The 16263-nt window shown below is 45.4% G+C and overlaps 1 protein-coding gene across 1 annotated transcript; it reads left to right on the forward strand.

The window, feature by feature from the left end:
- The first annotated feature begins 4283 nt into the window (after nt 1-4283).
- On the forward strand, nt 4284-14524 carry RIPPLY3 (ripply transcriptional repressor 3). The gene is made up of 4 exons (XM_004264653.3): nt 4284-4447; nt 5276-5342; nt 9932-9999; nt 13428-14524. Exons 1-4 carry the CDS (start codon nt 4344-4346, stop codon nt 13735-13737), a joined length of 549 nt encoding a protein of 182 aa, XP_004264701.1. The 5' UTR covers nt 4284-4343; the 3' UTR covers nt 13738-14524.
- The last annotated feature ends 1739 nt before the right edge of the window (nt 14525-16263 follow it).

Here is a 16263-nt window from a genome sequence, read left to right on the forward strand (position 1 = left end):
CCCGCGTACCGCAAAAAAAAAATAAATAAAAATTTTAAAAAATGCATAATTTAAAAACTATGGTTTATAGAGTCACACTCCACCTCCTATAGGATTGAATATCTACATAAACTTTTCTATTTTATTTTTTTATTGTAGTTGATTTGCAATGTTATTTTAGTTTCAGGTGTACAGCAAAGTGATTCAGTTATATATATATATATTCTTTTTCAGATTCTTTTCCCTTATAGGTTATTATAAAATACTGAGTATAGTTCCCTGTGCTATATAGTAAGTCCTTGTTGGTTATCTATTTTATATATGTGTGTATGTATGTTAATTCCAAACTTGTAATTTATCCCTCCCCTTCCCCCTTTCTCCCTTGGTAACCATAAGTTTGCTTTCTATGTCTTTGAGTCTATTTCTGTTTTGTATATAAGATCATTTGTATCTTTTTTTTAGACTCTGAATATAAGCGATATCATATGATACTTGTCTTTCTCTGTCTGGTTTACCTCACTTAGTATGATAATGTCTAGGTCCATCCATGTTGCTGCAAACGGCATTATTTCATTCCTTTTTATGGCTGAATAATATTCCTCTATATATATGTAACTACATCTTTTCCATTCATCTGTCAATGGACATTGAGGTTACTTCCATATCTTGACTCCTGTAAATAGAGCTGCAATGAACATTGGATGCACGTATCTTTTCGAATTATGGTTTTCTCAGGTTTACACAAAGTTTTTTTTTAATAAGTTTATTTATTTATTTAGTATTTTTGGCTGCATTGGGACTTCATTGCTGCACGTGGGGGCTTCTATGCTGCAGTGAAGCTACTGCAGCTCATGTGCGTAGGGCCCGTGCTCTGCAACAAGAGAAGCCACTGCAATGAGAAGCCCATGCGCCACAGTGAAGAGTAGCCCCCACTCGCTGCAGCTAGAGAAAGCCTGCAGGCAACAATGAAGACCCAGTGCAGCCAAAAATTTAAAAATAAATAAAATTTAAAAAGAATACTTGCCTATTCTGCCCATTTAGTCAGTATTTATTGATATCAGTATGAACTCAATAATATTTATTGTATACTTTGGGTTATAACCTAATACTGCTTTCTTTTGCTGTTCAAATTGTTCCAGCTGTGGCCATTGTGGTCTTACATGTGTTTGGCAGAAAGAAAACCAAAACAAAGCAAAAAGACAAAACTGACTGGGGGTGGGGATAAATTAGTAGTTTAAGATTAAAAGATACACACTACTGTATATAAAATAGATAAACAACAAGGACCTACTGTATAGCAGAGGTAACTATATTCCATATCTTGTGATAACTTATGATGGAAAAGAATCTGAAAAAGAATATATGTATGTATAACTGAATCACTTCTCTGTATACCTGAGACTAACACAACATTGTAAATCAATTATACTTCAATTAAAAAAATTATAATAACTGAGTACCTACTGTGTGCAGATGCTGTCTTGAGTCCTTTTTGACCTTTAAATGTATTTTTTTGGCATTTGGTTTCCAAAGCCCACGTACCCAGCAGGACCAAGAGTACTGGCTCTCTAACCAGATGGTGACTTTGCACTAGTTATCTAATCTCTCTCAACCCCCGTTTCTTAATCTGTAAAATGGGAATAATGCTTGTTTGCAGGGTTGGGGTGAAGATTAAATGTATAACTTATAAAATTAATACATGATCCACAAAGGACAAATGATTCCTATTATACAAGCCTGGAATAGTCAAAGCCATAGAGACAGAAAATAGAATGGTGGTCACCAGGGGCTGGTGAAGGGAGGAATGGGAAGTTAGTGTTTAATAGGTACAGAGTTTCAGTTCAGGATGATGAAAAAGTTCTGGAGGTGGATGGTGGTGATGGTTGCAAACAATGTGAGTCTACCTAGTGCCACTGAATTATATTTGAAAATGCTTAAAACGGTAAATTGGGCCTCTCAGTGTTGTGGCCTCTCTCGTTGCGGAGCACAGGCTCCGGATGCGCAGGCTCAGCGGCCATGGCTCACGGGCCTAACCGCTCCGCGGCATGTGGGATCTTCCCGGACCGGGGCATGAACCCGTGTCCCCTGCATCAGCAGGCAGACTCTCAACGACTGCGCCACCAGGGAAGCCCCAATTTTGTTCTCTTAACATCACAAGTATTTTCCCATGCTGTTCAAGTCAGAAAATGTTTTTATTAGCTGCCTGATATTCCACTATCATCTATTTAATCATTGTCATATTTTGAGACTTACTTTTCAACATCATAAAAAACACTATAATGAACACCTTTCTGTAATTAAATACGTCTTCATCCCCATCTTGAATACATCTTTAATATAGACACAGAAGTAGAGTTACTGGGCCAAACAGGTGAATATTTTTAAGGCATGTGATGTAAGTTGTCATACCTTTCTGAAAGTACCCCAGTTGCATTGCCAACTCTCGTTTGAAGGCACCCGCACCGGTTGCCAATTGTCCCTTTATAAAATCCTTTCTCTGTTGGTAGATTAAATATGGTATCTTATTGTTGCAATGTTGTCTGTTAATGTTCTTTGCCTCCCCTCCCCCATGCCCTTATACTCAGTGTCTTTTAAAATCATTGTGTGAAATTTTAGTTTTAAAATTAATTCCTCCCTTCGCCTTTAATAAGGTTTCATTATTGTCATAACCCGTTGCTCTTTTTTGTTTTAGCATCTTTATTGGAGTCTAATTGCTTTACAATGGTGTGTTAGTTTCTGCTTTATAACAAAGTGAATCAGCTATACATATACATATATCTCCATACCTCCTCCCTCTTGGGTCTCCCTCCCACCCTCCTTTTTTTTTTTACACAACTTAAAACATTTTATTTATTTATTTAATTAATTTATTTTTTTGGCTGCGTTGGGTCTTCGTTGCTGCGCGCGGGCTTCCTCTAGTTGCGACGAGCGGGGGCTCCTCTTCATTGCAGTGCACGGGCTTCTCATTGCGGTGGCTTCTCTTGTTGCGGAGCTCGGGTTCTAGGCTCACAGGTTTCGGTAATTTTGGCGCACGGGCTTCGGTAGCTGTGGCCCGCGGGATCTACAGCGCAGGCTCAGTAGCTGTCGCGCTCGGGCTTAGTTGCTCCGCGGCATGTCGGATCTTCTCGGGCCAGGGCTTGAACCCGTGTCTCCTGCATTGGCAGGCGGATTCTTAACCATTGCGCCACGAGGGAAGCCATAACCTGTTGCTCTTAAACGGGAAAAAAATGTGGAAACATTTTAATGTCTGAAGTTCTTTAATTTTAAAAAAAATTCCATTACCGTAAGTCACATAAAGTAAGCTCGCGTTCTTCGACGCGGCGTCAGTGGGGCACTGGGCAGCAGATCGTACTTAAGCGAGGGGCCCGAGTCCAGGCCGGCCGCCTTCAGGGTTCTGCCGCCGGGCTCTACTAATGAAACAGCACTCCTCCCACCCTGCCCGAGCGCTGGGGACCAAGACAGCTGCGCCCCCGCGAGCCCTGCAGCCCGGCCAGGTATTCCCAGGGCACGCGCGCCATCCCGGCTCATCCAAGGCGCTTTCTGTGCCGGCCCCGGGGCTAACCAGAGGAAAATCGCACCCACCCTCGGAGAAAGCCACAACCTTTTCCAAGGCCTCCGTCGCTGGGAAGGGTGCTCTCATCTGGAGAGCTCTCTCCGCCACCTTCCACAGCCTGGATGCGTTGCTGCAGCCCCACAGCCGCTTTGGGCATCGCGGTCGGGGCTTCCGGGCGCCCACGGTTCAGCACCTCAGGCAGGGCGGGTCCACAGGCTTCAGTAACCGCCCCCCAAACCCCGCGGCCGCTTTAAAAGTCGTGGACGTGAGATTTCCCGCAAATCTGGAGACCTAGATGCAGGAATAAGTAACCCGAGGGACGCGGAGACCCCAGAGGGGCGGGAAGAACCCAGGGATTCCTCCTCTCCAGCACCGGGCGCGGGAGGCCCCTGGGCGAGGGAGCGCCCCCGACTCCACCGCCCAAGACCCCTGCCCCCTGTGCCCTCCTCTCCAAGGCTTTCTGTGTCACTTCCCGCCGTCCCCTCCCCGAGCTTCCTCGCCCCCGCTCCTGGCGATTATGCCTGGATTTCCTTTGTTCCCTCCACACCCTTGACCAGGGCTTCCCAATTCCCCTTCTTGACCTCGTCCCCTCCCCCCCGCGGCGCTCCCTCCTGGAGCTCTGCTTGTCCCCTCCCAGAGCTTCTCCGGTGCCCTCCCTACCCTCTCCCGGGTTTCCCGTGTCCCCTCCCCGCCCCGCCCCCGTTTTTAAACCTGGCGCCGAGAGCGCGGGTAGGTGAGCGCCCTCGCCTGAGCGGTTGAAGGCGCGGGCGGGCGCGGGCGCCGCTGGAGGGGCGCGGGCTCCGAGGGCACCATGAGACCCGAGGCAGCGGCTGGAGCCCGGGAGGCGCGGGGACGCGTCTGTCACTGCCCCGGGGACGGTCCACGGGGACCACCACCGCCGCGCGGGCCCGAGAGGTGAGGGTGTCCCCACGGCGCGTCGGTGCGGGGAGCGCAGGCAGGATGCTCCGGCCGCGCTCAGCCCCCGAAGCCAGGCGGAGCCCTGGAGCCCGACGCGACGCAGAGAAAGTTCCTTAGCCAGAGTCAGGGACGCAGAATCTTCTCGGCTCCAGAGCACAGTTCTGAAATGCGGAGGCCCAGGAGGTGCCCGGCAATGGGCCAAAGCTTCGGTTTCTAGATCTGAAACCCACCGGGCTGGGATCGGTGAAGTCTTCGGGGGCCCCTCAGTGAACCCTGCAGGGGGTCGCGTCACGTTGACTGTCACACTCTTGGTGACATTCTTTGTTTGCCCTGTGCGTGGGACTCAGCGTTCGCTGTCACGGGCACCAGCCTTTTTTAAGGTAGTAAAGTTAAAATCGAATTAGCAGGGGAGTTGTGGAAGGGGCTGGGTGGCCAGGCAGCCAGAGAGGAGAAGCACATTCCTGCTTTTTGCATCGTAAAACTCTGTAGACTCATCTCTGTGCAGTCAGAAATTAATGAGCAACAAAGTAGCCAGCTACCGCAGGGAGTCTGAATGGAAGAATCCTGCCAGGCTGGGAAGAGAAATTCCTCAAATAATGATGTGTATCATATTTGGGATTTCTCAAAAAGCCCAGTGAAGGCAGAGAACTGAGAATGTGGCAGGAGAAAAAAACGCAAATGGCACAGACTGAGAACTTGAGAGAACATTCTAGTGTGTCCAGTGACTCCTAGGCAGACATTAGAAATTATAAGAATGTTAACTCTTATGATCTAACTTTAAAAGCAGAAAATGCTGGGGTTCACTCTTGGTCCGTGTCCTTCCAGCCAAACACCATGGAGACCTTGGATCCTGACCCCCCAGGATGCTGACCCCACCAGAACTGGAAGCGAGGTAAGGTTAAGTGTGGGCACTGTAGGTATCAACCAGTTCAGCCAGGAAGTGGCACCATCCCTAAAATAAAGGGACCATGAAAGGCCTCCTCGGCCAGTCCCTCCCTTGGTCATCTAATGCAGAGGTGCCTTGGGGTCTGGGGGTAGGAGCCTGGCCAGCTAGGTGTTGATCATATCTGAGTCATAGGCAGATTGGCTCTTGCTTTCTTCTCCTTTCTTGAAAAGCAAAGCCACTATGGCAGAACTGTTTCAAGGGCATTATAAGAGATTTCTTCCATGGTGGGTTTTTTCTTCTTCTTTTATTTATTTATTTTTATTTATTGGCCGCACCTCGGGGCTTGAGGGATCTCAGTTCCCTGACCAGGAATTGAACCCCTCCCATGCCACGGTGGTGAAAGTGGCGAGTCTTAACCACTGGGCCACCAGTGGAATTCCCCCATGTTGGGTTTTTTCCTGCTAACCGGCAGGTAGAAGAGAGAAGTCTGTCTCGGTCCCCCTCATCTTAGAGAAAAGCTGAGTGTGCCATTAGCCCTGGGCTGGTGCCACAGAGCAAATACGGGCAGAGCCCTGTCTCGGGTGCCCGGAAGGTGTGGTTAAAAGTCCCCACCCGCCGCCTGGCCCTTTCTGAAGCTCTCTGGGCCCTGTCTGCAAGCACTCCTGGGGTAAGTCATGTTGTCTGAGCAAACACACTCCAGCTGAGGGCTTTGTGGGTGAAGATTAATCACCACCACTATTCTTTTGTCTCCTGCATTGGTAACGAAATTGTTTTATACTTACTGGAGTAAAGACTTACTTTCATAGAATTTGCCTGTCCTTTGTTATATTTTAAAGTATAAATTGATGACTTTTAAAATGCTGGAGTTAATTGGGCTGGGAAGGACCATTAGGTTACACCTGTGGCATTGTGCAGTTATTTTTAGTATGATAAGAAACTCAGGTTCAGACCTTTCATGCATTTTGAAATTGACTCTTTTATTAAATTAGTCTGAATAATGAGAGTTTTAATTCGGTTACTATTATTTAAAGAGTGAAGCAAATCAAATTATATTAAATTAACAAGGAATATTATTTTTTAGTGCAAATTATTGTTACATACAATATCTAAATAATGGGAAGTAATTCCTTCTTTTGCATTCAAACTTAAGTTCTTAAACATAAGATTTAAAAGGTGTTTGGGAGAAAAAATTATCCAATTTTCTTTTAAATGAAGTGTTTGTATAGCCTCTCCCTTTGCAAGAATGAAAATACAGCACACTTTCTAATGTAAGGTAGTCTTTTTTTTTTTCCTATTATTATAAGAAGGCCATTTGTGAGAAAAATGAAGATTACTCGCAGAAAAATGTTAAGCTATGACAACTTTCTGTTGATCATCAGCGAGGCACAACGGATCAAGCAGTTGCGTTCATGGATTTGTTGGGGGGCCGGGGTGGAGAGTGGGTGTTCATGGGGGCTGTAGAGCTCGCTGCCCGGCTCCCCCCTTGGCCAGCTCTTTGCAGACCCCGATCTGCCGGGCAGAGCGGTCAGCTGCGGACGACTGCAGACCCGAAGTATCGCGCTCGGTTCCCCGGAGCCCCAGCCTGGGGAGGGCAGCCCGGCGCGGGGAGGGACGGCTTCTTGCTCAGCAGCGCCCTCTGTCGACAAAGCAGGAGAACTCCTCGGCTCCTGAGCTCTGTTGTGTATTTCTTGAGAAATGTCATTGGTCGGGAATGGTGTGGGTGAGGGGTGAGGGATCACTGCCTAGTGACCTGTACCACAACTGCAGGCGCGCAGATCACAGTTAGAATACTATAGGGCTTCCCTGGTGGCGCAGTGGTTGAGGGTCCGCCTGCCGTTGCAGGGGACACGGGGTCATGCCCCGGTCCGGGAAGATCCCACATGCCGCGGAGCGGCTGGGCCCGTGAGCCATGGCCGCTGAGCCTGCGCATCGGGAGCCTGTGCTCCGCAACGGGAGAGGCCACAACAACGTGCCACAAAAAAAAAAAAAAAAGAAAAAAAAGAATACAATCTAAATTCGAGGGAAAGTCTCAAGACCCTGTGTCCTGAGCAGTAGGGTCACCCTCGCTCATTTGGTTCCCCTGGTACCACCGCTTGGGAGCTGTCTCCCTCCCGTGCCTGGGAAAAAATGGATGACGGCCCAAGCCTGCAAGGGAGACGATTTCTAGGGCATGTAAGGAACTGTGTTCTCCTGCGCGTCCTTCCATCTTCCAGGCTTCCTGCATCGTAGCTTTTTTTTTTTTTTAATTTAATTTAATTTTTTTATACAGCAGGTTCTTATTACTCATGAAGTTTATACACATCAGTGTATAGATGTCAATCCCAATCTCCCAATTCATCCAACCACCACCCCCGCCCCCCTGTATCGTAGCCTTACCAGAGTCAGAGGCATGTGTGGAGAGAACACAGAGAGATCCTCACAAAAGTCTCTCTTGTATCTCTTCTTTCGCACAAACACCCCCCCCCCTTTTTTTTTTCTTGGTAGAGACACTTGGAAACATGTATTCTGAGAGAATCAGAAGGTTTCGGTACAAATGCCATAAAAATGTGGTGTGATACACATATCACATGTGAGCCCCGCTGTGGCTAAACAATTACCCCCCTACCTCCCCCCCACCCCCAATGTTCGGCGGCTGCTCACTGTTCCCGGGACCCTGTCAGGAGCTTCTGTGGAGATCATGCATTGTTGGACGGCGGGGTGTTCTTGTTTGACGTCCTTTAGCTAAAGCACAGTTACGTTCTTCAACAGCTCCCTGTCAGTGTGTCCTGAGGCCCCTCCCCCCCTCCCCCAAGGAAAGCTGTCACCTCTCTGGGTGCAAAGGGAAGGTGCTGTCTGTGGCATTTTGGTTTCGTAGCTGTTCAGCCCTGTCGCACATCCCTTTAACGCAGTGTGTACCTTGTATACATTTTTGTTACCCTGAATTATCAGAGTGTGAATATTTAGACGTTTAAGTCATCAGAAAAGGACGTTTAAGGGGAGGATATTTGAGGTGTGAAGTTTTAAAATCTGTGTATGTTTGTGGGGTAAAGTTTACAGAGTTTATAAAAGTGTGCTATGTGTTTCCCAGAGTCTGGTTAGAATTAATCACTTAAAGGAAGCTATTACTCCATACTAGCCACCACTGCCTTTAAGCGTCCACCAAGGCTTGCATTGTCTATTATATCCTCTCGCATCACAGAGTGTAAAATTGCCACTGACAGCCCAGGATTGCTTATGGTGGTAGAGTGAGTCTGAGCAGTTAGAGATACCTTATAATTATGAACAGAGCTTAATACAGATGTGATTTCTTGGAGACACCAAAGAGTGAACTTCATTATGGAAAAGATTTTGTTCCAAAGACCGTCATTCTTTCCCTTAGCTTACCATAGCATATTATAAAAATAAGCCTGGTAAAATTTCAAGGAGGCTTATGGTTTGAGGTCTTACATTCAGATTTTTAATCCAGTTTTTTTTGTGTGTGTATGGTGTAAGATAGGGGCCCAGTTTCATTCTTTTGCATGTGGCTGTTCAATTTTCTCAAGACCATTTTTTGAAGAGACTGTCCTTTCCCCATTGTATATTTTTGTCTCCCTTGTCATAAATTAATTGACGATATATATGCATAAGTTTATTTCTGGGCTCACTATTCTGTTCCATTGATCTATGTGTCTGTATTTAGGCCAATACCATACTGTTTTGATTCCTATAGCTTTGTAATATAGTTTGAAATCAAGAAGTGCAATGCCTCAGGCTTCTCCTTCTTTCTCAAGATTGCTTTGGCTATTCAGGGCCCCCAGCACGTGGTCTCCACCCTTTTGGATGCTACCAAATGTCCTTGGAATCTGTCTTTCCTTTCCCTTCTGGTTGGTGTTACTTGAGTTCAAACCACCTCTTGTCAGGTGCCTCCAAGCCCTTAGCTCACCAGTCTATGCTGTGCACTGCTCCCAGCAGCCACCATGATCCTTAAGATACAGATCTGATGGTTGAATTCCCAGCTCAGAGTCAGTAATGGTCTTGAATCCTGTCTCCAGAATGAAACTTAGACTCAGTAGTGGGTATTCAAGTTGTTCAGTGTCTGGACTTAGCTTCCTTTAGAGCCCTTTTACCAATGCAGTCTCTCATTCATTCCACGCTGGGCTCCACCTTTCCACGCTGTGCTCTCTATTTTCCCGCCCCTCAGAATTTGATGCTCTGCTCCACTAGGAATAGGCCCAGAACTGCATACCCAAGTGCCACTGATGTCTCTGCCAAGGCCCCCATGAACCCTTTCCTGATCCTCTTCCTTGTTTAGAATAGTTAGCATCTAACTGTATGGTGCTTTGTAATATAGTTATTTGCCTCTATGTGTGTCTTTCCTCATTAGATTTAAAATGCATGAACTGGGGGACTGTGTCCGACTCATCCTTCCACCTTGGGATCCCTCACAGGGCCTGGGATATCATGACAACAGTGAGAGGGAGAGGAGCTTATCAAATACTGTTAAGGTGTTTAAACTATCTCTAAAATTGGAACTGACACAAATGCAGGCTACTTAGATTTTATTTTTAAAAACTTCAGGATGCTGCTTTCAGAGGCTTCTTGACTGTGTCTGTGTTTGTATGTGTCTGTCTTTATAGCTTGAGCCTGGGTGTGACCAACAAACCTTTGGATCGAAGGGGGCCTTTGGGTTTCAGCATCCTGTAAGGTAATATCTGACTTCACTGTAAGAAATGTATTGTTTCCTTTTTTTAAATTATTATTTTTATTTTTATGTAACATTTCTAAAGGTTTACAAGATATGATTTTAAAATGGATGTATTTTATGGTTCTTATGTTAATTGATACAAACATAGCAAAATACCTCTGTGTATAAATTATTTGGCCAGTATCCACTCACTTCATACCTTTAAGAAAGAGAATATAAGCTCATTTGCAATCATAATAATTAACTAGTTAATAACATAAAGCAAGCTAAAATAATTTTTAAAGAATGTTGACCTGAAAAAGTGTAATGATTCTCAGTGTAGGCGTTCCTATGTGGGACAAATTAATGTGTGAATTACAATACAGTTTAAAAGTACACATGCGGGGCTTCCCTGGTGGTGCAGTGGTTGAGAGGCCACCTGCCGATGCAGGGGACACGGGTTCGTGCCCCGGTCCGGGAGGATCCCACATGCCGCGGAGCGGTTGGGCCCGTGAGCCATGGCCACTGAGCCTGCGTGTCCGGAGCCTGTGCTCCACAACGGGAGAGGCCACAACACTGAGAAGCCCGCACACCGCAAAAAAAAAAAAAAAAAAAAAGTACACATGCGTATAATTATCCTCTAAAGATAATTTATAATTTTTGAAGATAAATCTATGACATTTCAGAATAATGTTTTTTAGTCCATAATCTTGAAAAAACGATTAAGGCTACTTTCCACAGAAGGCGCCCTCTGCCGGACTATATTATTTCCTTTAAATATAAGCATTAATACACTTCAGTGTCTTCAAGTGTATACATTTTCAAAAAATGGAAAATAATTCAGTATATTCTCCAACATTATTTAGTTATGATTATCCTTCAAGGATATTTTGTTGGATTTCTAGAATCTATTCATTCATTCAGTGTTTCATTTGCAAGTTGGAATTGGCCTCTTTTCTTTATACTTGTTTATACCTCTTTTTTATACCATATTCTGCCTTGTGTTAAATTTAATTGCATATGAATTATATACGCATATCAGCTTATTTACTTAGATATTTAGGTATATTTCTATTTTTCTCCCAGGATATGTTAATGTACTGCCTAGTGCAAAGTAGACCCCCTAAATGTAGATGTGAAGTAAATGAGGGACTGGATGGATACTGTACCACGGTTGGATCTTCTGGCCTCTGAGTAGTTCTTTCATGGTCCTGGTCTTGGCGGTGATCAGGACCCTCACTGCTGTATCCCTCTTTTTTGTTTGTTTCTTGGCCACGCCGCTTGGTTCCCTGACCAGGGATTGAACTTGTATCCCCTGCACTGGAAGTGCGGAATCCTAACCACTGGACCACCAGGGAATTCCCTATATCCCTCTTACATTTCATGCATTTTGGGCAAGTGGTTCATGCACTGGACTTTTATCTGTTTCTCTATGTCTGTTTCTCTCCTATCTCTCTCAGCCTGTCTCTTTCGAGGTGTCATTTCCTTCACCAAAATAAACCTAGCCTACGCTGTCACCTCTCATCAGAGTATTTTTCCCCTGGTTGTCCTGGAAGACTAGAAGCTTTAATAAGACTCAAGGATACTAATTGCCAGAGATGAAAATTAGAGCCCCTCAAACTGATCAAAGGGTGATTTTTGGAAAAAGGAAGTTTTCCTAGTGTTTCACATCTGTGGTCTTCAATCCTCATGAAATCACTGGGGAAGCTTTACAAATGCAGGCGGGAGGTGGGGCGGGGCGATTCCCCTGGGGGTGCTGGGGAAAAGCGCGGGTATCTGTATTTTTACAGGCTTCCCAGGTGACCCCAGTGTGGGCTGGGGTTGGGAGCCACCCCCTCCTTCATGCCCCATGAGCCTTCACCTTCACACCTGCCCCTGGGCCTGCCTCACAGACTCTGCTGTGCCCTGACTTTTGATTCATTGAAAATGCAGTGACTGGTGATGTGTGATCTGCATCTGTGTAACCGTGCGTTGCGGGCTGAATACATAACTTTATCTTTATTACAAAATTTTATCTTTTTATACACAAAAATGGGGGGAATGATATAGTGAACCCCCATGCGCATCACCAGCCTCAATAATTATCAGTGTTCTCAGGATCTGATCGTGCTTATCATCTCTCCCAAAGATTTGTTGTTAGAATAGTTTAAAGCAAATCCCAGACATCCTACACACTCACTTGTAAATACCTCAGCATGACACCTAATTTTTAACATGGCCAACCACTAAACTATGCTGTCCTGGATTTACATAGATGTGCCTTCTCTCTGTTGCAGAGTTTCTCAGTCTCGGCACTACTGACGCTTTGGACTGGCTAATTTTAAAAAATTGAGATATAGTTGACTGGGGTGGATAATTCTTTGTTGTGGGGCTGTCCTGGGCCTTGTGAGGTGTTTAGCAGCATCCCTGGCTTCTACACACTAAATGACAGTAGCTGCCCTTCAGTTGGGATAACTAAAGTTGACTCCAAACATTGCTGAAGGTCCCCTGGGGGTTGAGAACCATCAACTATTGGAAATCTTAGAAAGTTAAAAATCGCCCTACATTATTTATAGTAAGGTGTTTTCTCTCCCTTTTCTCCTCCGTCCAAAAAGGGGGGAATTGAAATCAGCTTTGCAAACAAGCAATGATCGATAGGTAATCCCTCTCAGTTCCTTTATGAGACCACAGGGGAAAATGCAAACGATTAGTAAGTCAAAGCTACAAGAAGAGATTATGGGGACAGTGGGACATTTAAAATACTTTCCATGTATAACTGGAATCCTAAATTCACAAAACCTGGATGTAGAGGTTCCAAATTCTATATATTCCTTTTCCTTCTTTCCTTCCCTTCCCTCCCCCCGCCCCCCTGCTCTCTTTCTCCCTCTCCCTCTCTCTCTTCTAGAAAAATTGCCAGGGTTGCCATTTTCTATTCTGCCAAAGTGAGGGATGCACCCCTACAGGCGACATTTACTATGGCAACATTCAGAAAGATTAGCCACTTCTCTAGACCAGGGTTTCAGGGTCAAGTTTCCTCCAAAGTCATGACATTCCCTCTGTTGGGGGGGGGGGGGTCGGAGGGGAGTGAGGCATCCCCTGAATAGGACATATATTATCCAGGATGAATCAGGTCCTTTGTTCGATCAGAGAGAGCCTCTTAACTTTGGAACTCAATGTTTTACTACCCTTTTACCTTTGTGGAAGCACACCCTTCTCCCTGTGTTGGTCTAAATTGATCTGCTCACCCAGATTACAGCTCAATTCCGACCTAGTGTGGGGTTCACTACCAGGTCCCCCCATCTGCCCACAGTTTTGTGTTCTGGTGACTTAAAAAACCCCACTGTGCACAGTGAAGGCAAAATCAGGAGGGAAGATTGGGGCTTAGCTGCTTCTAGGGAAAAGGATCCTCTAGATGCAGTTTAAGACTGTTTTCAGGTTGATTAATGGTGTATTTGTTTCTTAAATATTAGACTTTATTTACCCATTTCTAAGCGTCAAGAGTATCTGCAGAGTTCCGGGGAGAAGGTGCTGGCCAGCTTCCCCGTGCAAGCCACCATTCACTTCTACAACGATGAGTCCAATTCAGACGAGGAGCACGACCAAGAGGTCCAGCCCTCCGACCTGCAGCGCCAGGAGGCGCAGGACAGCCCGGGAGGAAAGGGCAGAGACCGGCTGACAAACCCAGGATGGCGCCCCGGAGGCTGCGGTGGCCTTGGTGGTAAGGGTCCGCTCCCCTACCCTGACTCTCTGGAGGATGCTGCGTGCCCCTCATCCAAGTAGTCTGTCTCTCCTGCACCAGACCCACCTCACACGTGCCCTGGGGACAACCCTTGGGGACAGCCGCGCCAGGACACCTTGCGTTTCAACACACTTTGCACGTACGAGGACTTGACTTTCTTTGGCCAGCACCCCGCTCGTGGCGAGGGCTCAGCTTGTACTCATCCCTTCTCCTAGTGATTCTCTGTGCCTCATTTGTACCTTTGAGAAAGGATTCTAGGTCCAAGAGGTTTGCATCCACATGGATTGCTATCAGGAGGGGCCAACTTTCAGAGCACGTTCGGCAATGTCACTGTGCTGATCAAACGACAAATTATTCCATATCGATTAATAACCCACCCTCGCCTCTCACTTAACCTGAGACCCTTTATTTGGGTTTTTCCACTTTTGTAAAAATGATCCAGATATTGTCCGAGCCCGATGTGGTTGCTTAGAGACATTCTGAAAAAAAAGTTTATTTATAAAAAACAAACACACTGAATAATTTCCATAAAAGTAACAAAAATAAAAAGATAAGGATCTGTGGGGGGAACCATTCTGGATAAAAACATATATGATGCTTGTCTAAGCACTGTGTGTATGGATAGAGAGACGAGCTTTAACTCTTAGCTGGGGACCACTTTGGGCTTATTACTTGACTAGAGTAACACTGTTTTCAATCAAAGTACCAAATGTAATATCATTTTCAGCTTTTTATATTTTGATGACCAAATGAGTGTATTTGTCAAGGTTTTTTACTTAACTATTTTGCATGTTGTTGTCTTCCCAGTTTCTACTTGAAATAAATATTTTGAGAGACAAAAATCGTTTGATAATCATCTTTTTTGTTTGACATTTTAGATTCAATTAGTGCCTCCTTTAAAGTTTTTAAAAGTTTGTTAGGATTTTTCTATATTTAACTCTTTATATTTCTGTTTTTTTAAGAATGTAGAAAAAGTATAAAAATGAAAGCAAAATGGCCTATAAGCTCAATGCTCTGAAAAATCCATTAATATTAAAAAATAGGAGGGGGACTTCCCTGGTGGTCCAGGGGTTAAGAATCCACCTTCCAGTGCAGGGGGCCCAGGTTGGATCCTTGGTCAGGGAACTACAGTCCCACATGCCCTGGGGCAACTAAGCCCAGGAACCACAACTACTGAGCCCAAGCACTGCAACGAAAGATCCTGCGTGCCACAACTAACACCTGGCACAGCCAAAAATAAATAAATAAATATTTTTTTAAAAAATAGGAGGGAATTCCCTGGCGGTCCAGTGGTTAGGAGTCAGCGCTTTCACTGCCAAGGGCATGGGTTCAATCCCTGATTGGGGAACTAAGAGCCCACAAGCTGCGCACCATGGCCAGAAAATAAAATAAAATAAAATAAAAAATAGGAGTAATACTTGCAAATATTCCAACAACCCAAACATTATAGAAAAGTATTGATATGTGTTGCAAAGTAGCCCTCTCCTGTCTTCCCCTTTCTCTGTCCAAAGGTAGCCGATATCAATATATTTTTTAAAATATTTATTTACTATTTTTTTAAAAATAAATTTATTATTTATTTTTGGCTGTGTTGGGTCTTTGTTGCTGCACACGGGCTTTCTCTAGTTGCAGCGAGTGGGGGCTACTCTTCGTTGCGGTGTGTGGGCTCCTCATTGCTGTGGCTTCTCTTGTTGTGGAGCACAGGCTCTAGGCGCACAGGCTTCAGTAGTTGTGGCACGTGGGCTTCAGTAGTTGTGGCTCATGGGCCCTAGAGCACAGGCTCAGTAGTTGTGGCGCACGAGATTAGTTTCTCTGCAGCATGTGGGACATTCCCGGACCGGGGCTCGAACCCGTGTCCCCTGCATCGGCAGGTGGATTCTTAACCACTGTGCCACCAGGGAAGTCCCTAAAAATATTTATTTATTTGGTTGTGCCAACTCTTGGTTGCGGCATGTGGGATCTAGTTCCCTGACCAGGGATCAAAGTCGGACCCCCATGTATTGGGAGCGCGGAGTCTTATCTCCTGCACCACCAGGGAAGTCCCTCAATTATTTTTATTATTATTATTGCTCTATCCCTTAAAAAATACTTTTTAGAATTTTATCTTTTAACATTTTTTTCTTTAAAAGTTTTTTCAGATGTAGAAAACAAACTTATGGGGACTTCCCTGGTGGCGCAGTGGTTAAGAATCTGCCTACCAGTGCAGGGGACACAGGTTTGAGCTCTGGTCCGGGAAGATCCCACATGCCGTGGAGCAGCTAAGCCCGTGCGCCACAACTACTGAGCCCGACTACCTAGAGCCCATGCTCTGCAACAAGAGAAGCCACTGCAGTGAGAAGCCCGTGCACTACAACAAAGAGTAGCCCCTGCTCACCGCAACTAGAGAAAGCCAGCTCGCAGCAACGAAGACCCAATGCAGCCAAAAATTAAAAAAAAAAACCCAAACCCCAAACTTATGGTTACCAAATGAGTAAAGGCAGAGAGATAAATTAGGGGGTTGGGATTAACATATTCACACTACTCTATATAAAATAGATAACCAACAAGGACCTACTGTATGGGTCAGG

The sequence above is a fragment of the Orcinus orca genome, chromosome 5, assembly GCF_937001465.1.
Source record: "Orcinus orca chromosome 5, mOrcOrc1.1, whole genome shotgun sequence".
Lineage (NCBI taxonomy): Eukaryota > Metazoa > Chordata > Mammalia > Artiodactyla > Delphinidae > Orcinus > Orcinus orca.

Bases quoted from the DNA above. Each gene is read 5' to 3' on its own strand.
- RIPPLY3 (XM_004264653.3), top strand. From the start codon at position 4,344: ATGAGACCCGAGGCAGCGGCTGGAGCCCGGGAGGCGCGGGGACGCGTC. The intron at 5,343-9,931 runs GTAAGGTTAAGT...CTGTCTTTATAG, and splicing joins CCACCAGAACTGGAAGCGAG to CTTGAGCCTGGGTGTGACCA. The intron at 10,000-13,427 runs GTAATATCTGAC...CTTAAATATTAG, and splicing joins GGGTTTCAGCATCCTGTAAG to ACTTTATTTACCCATTTCTA.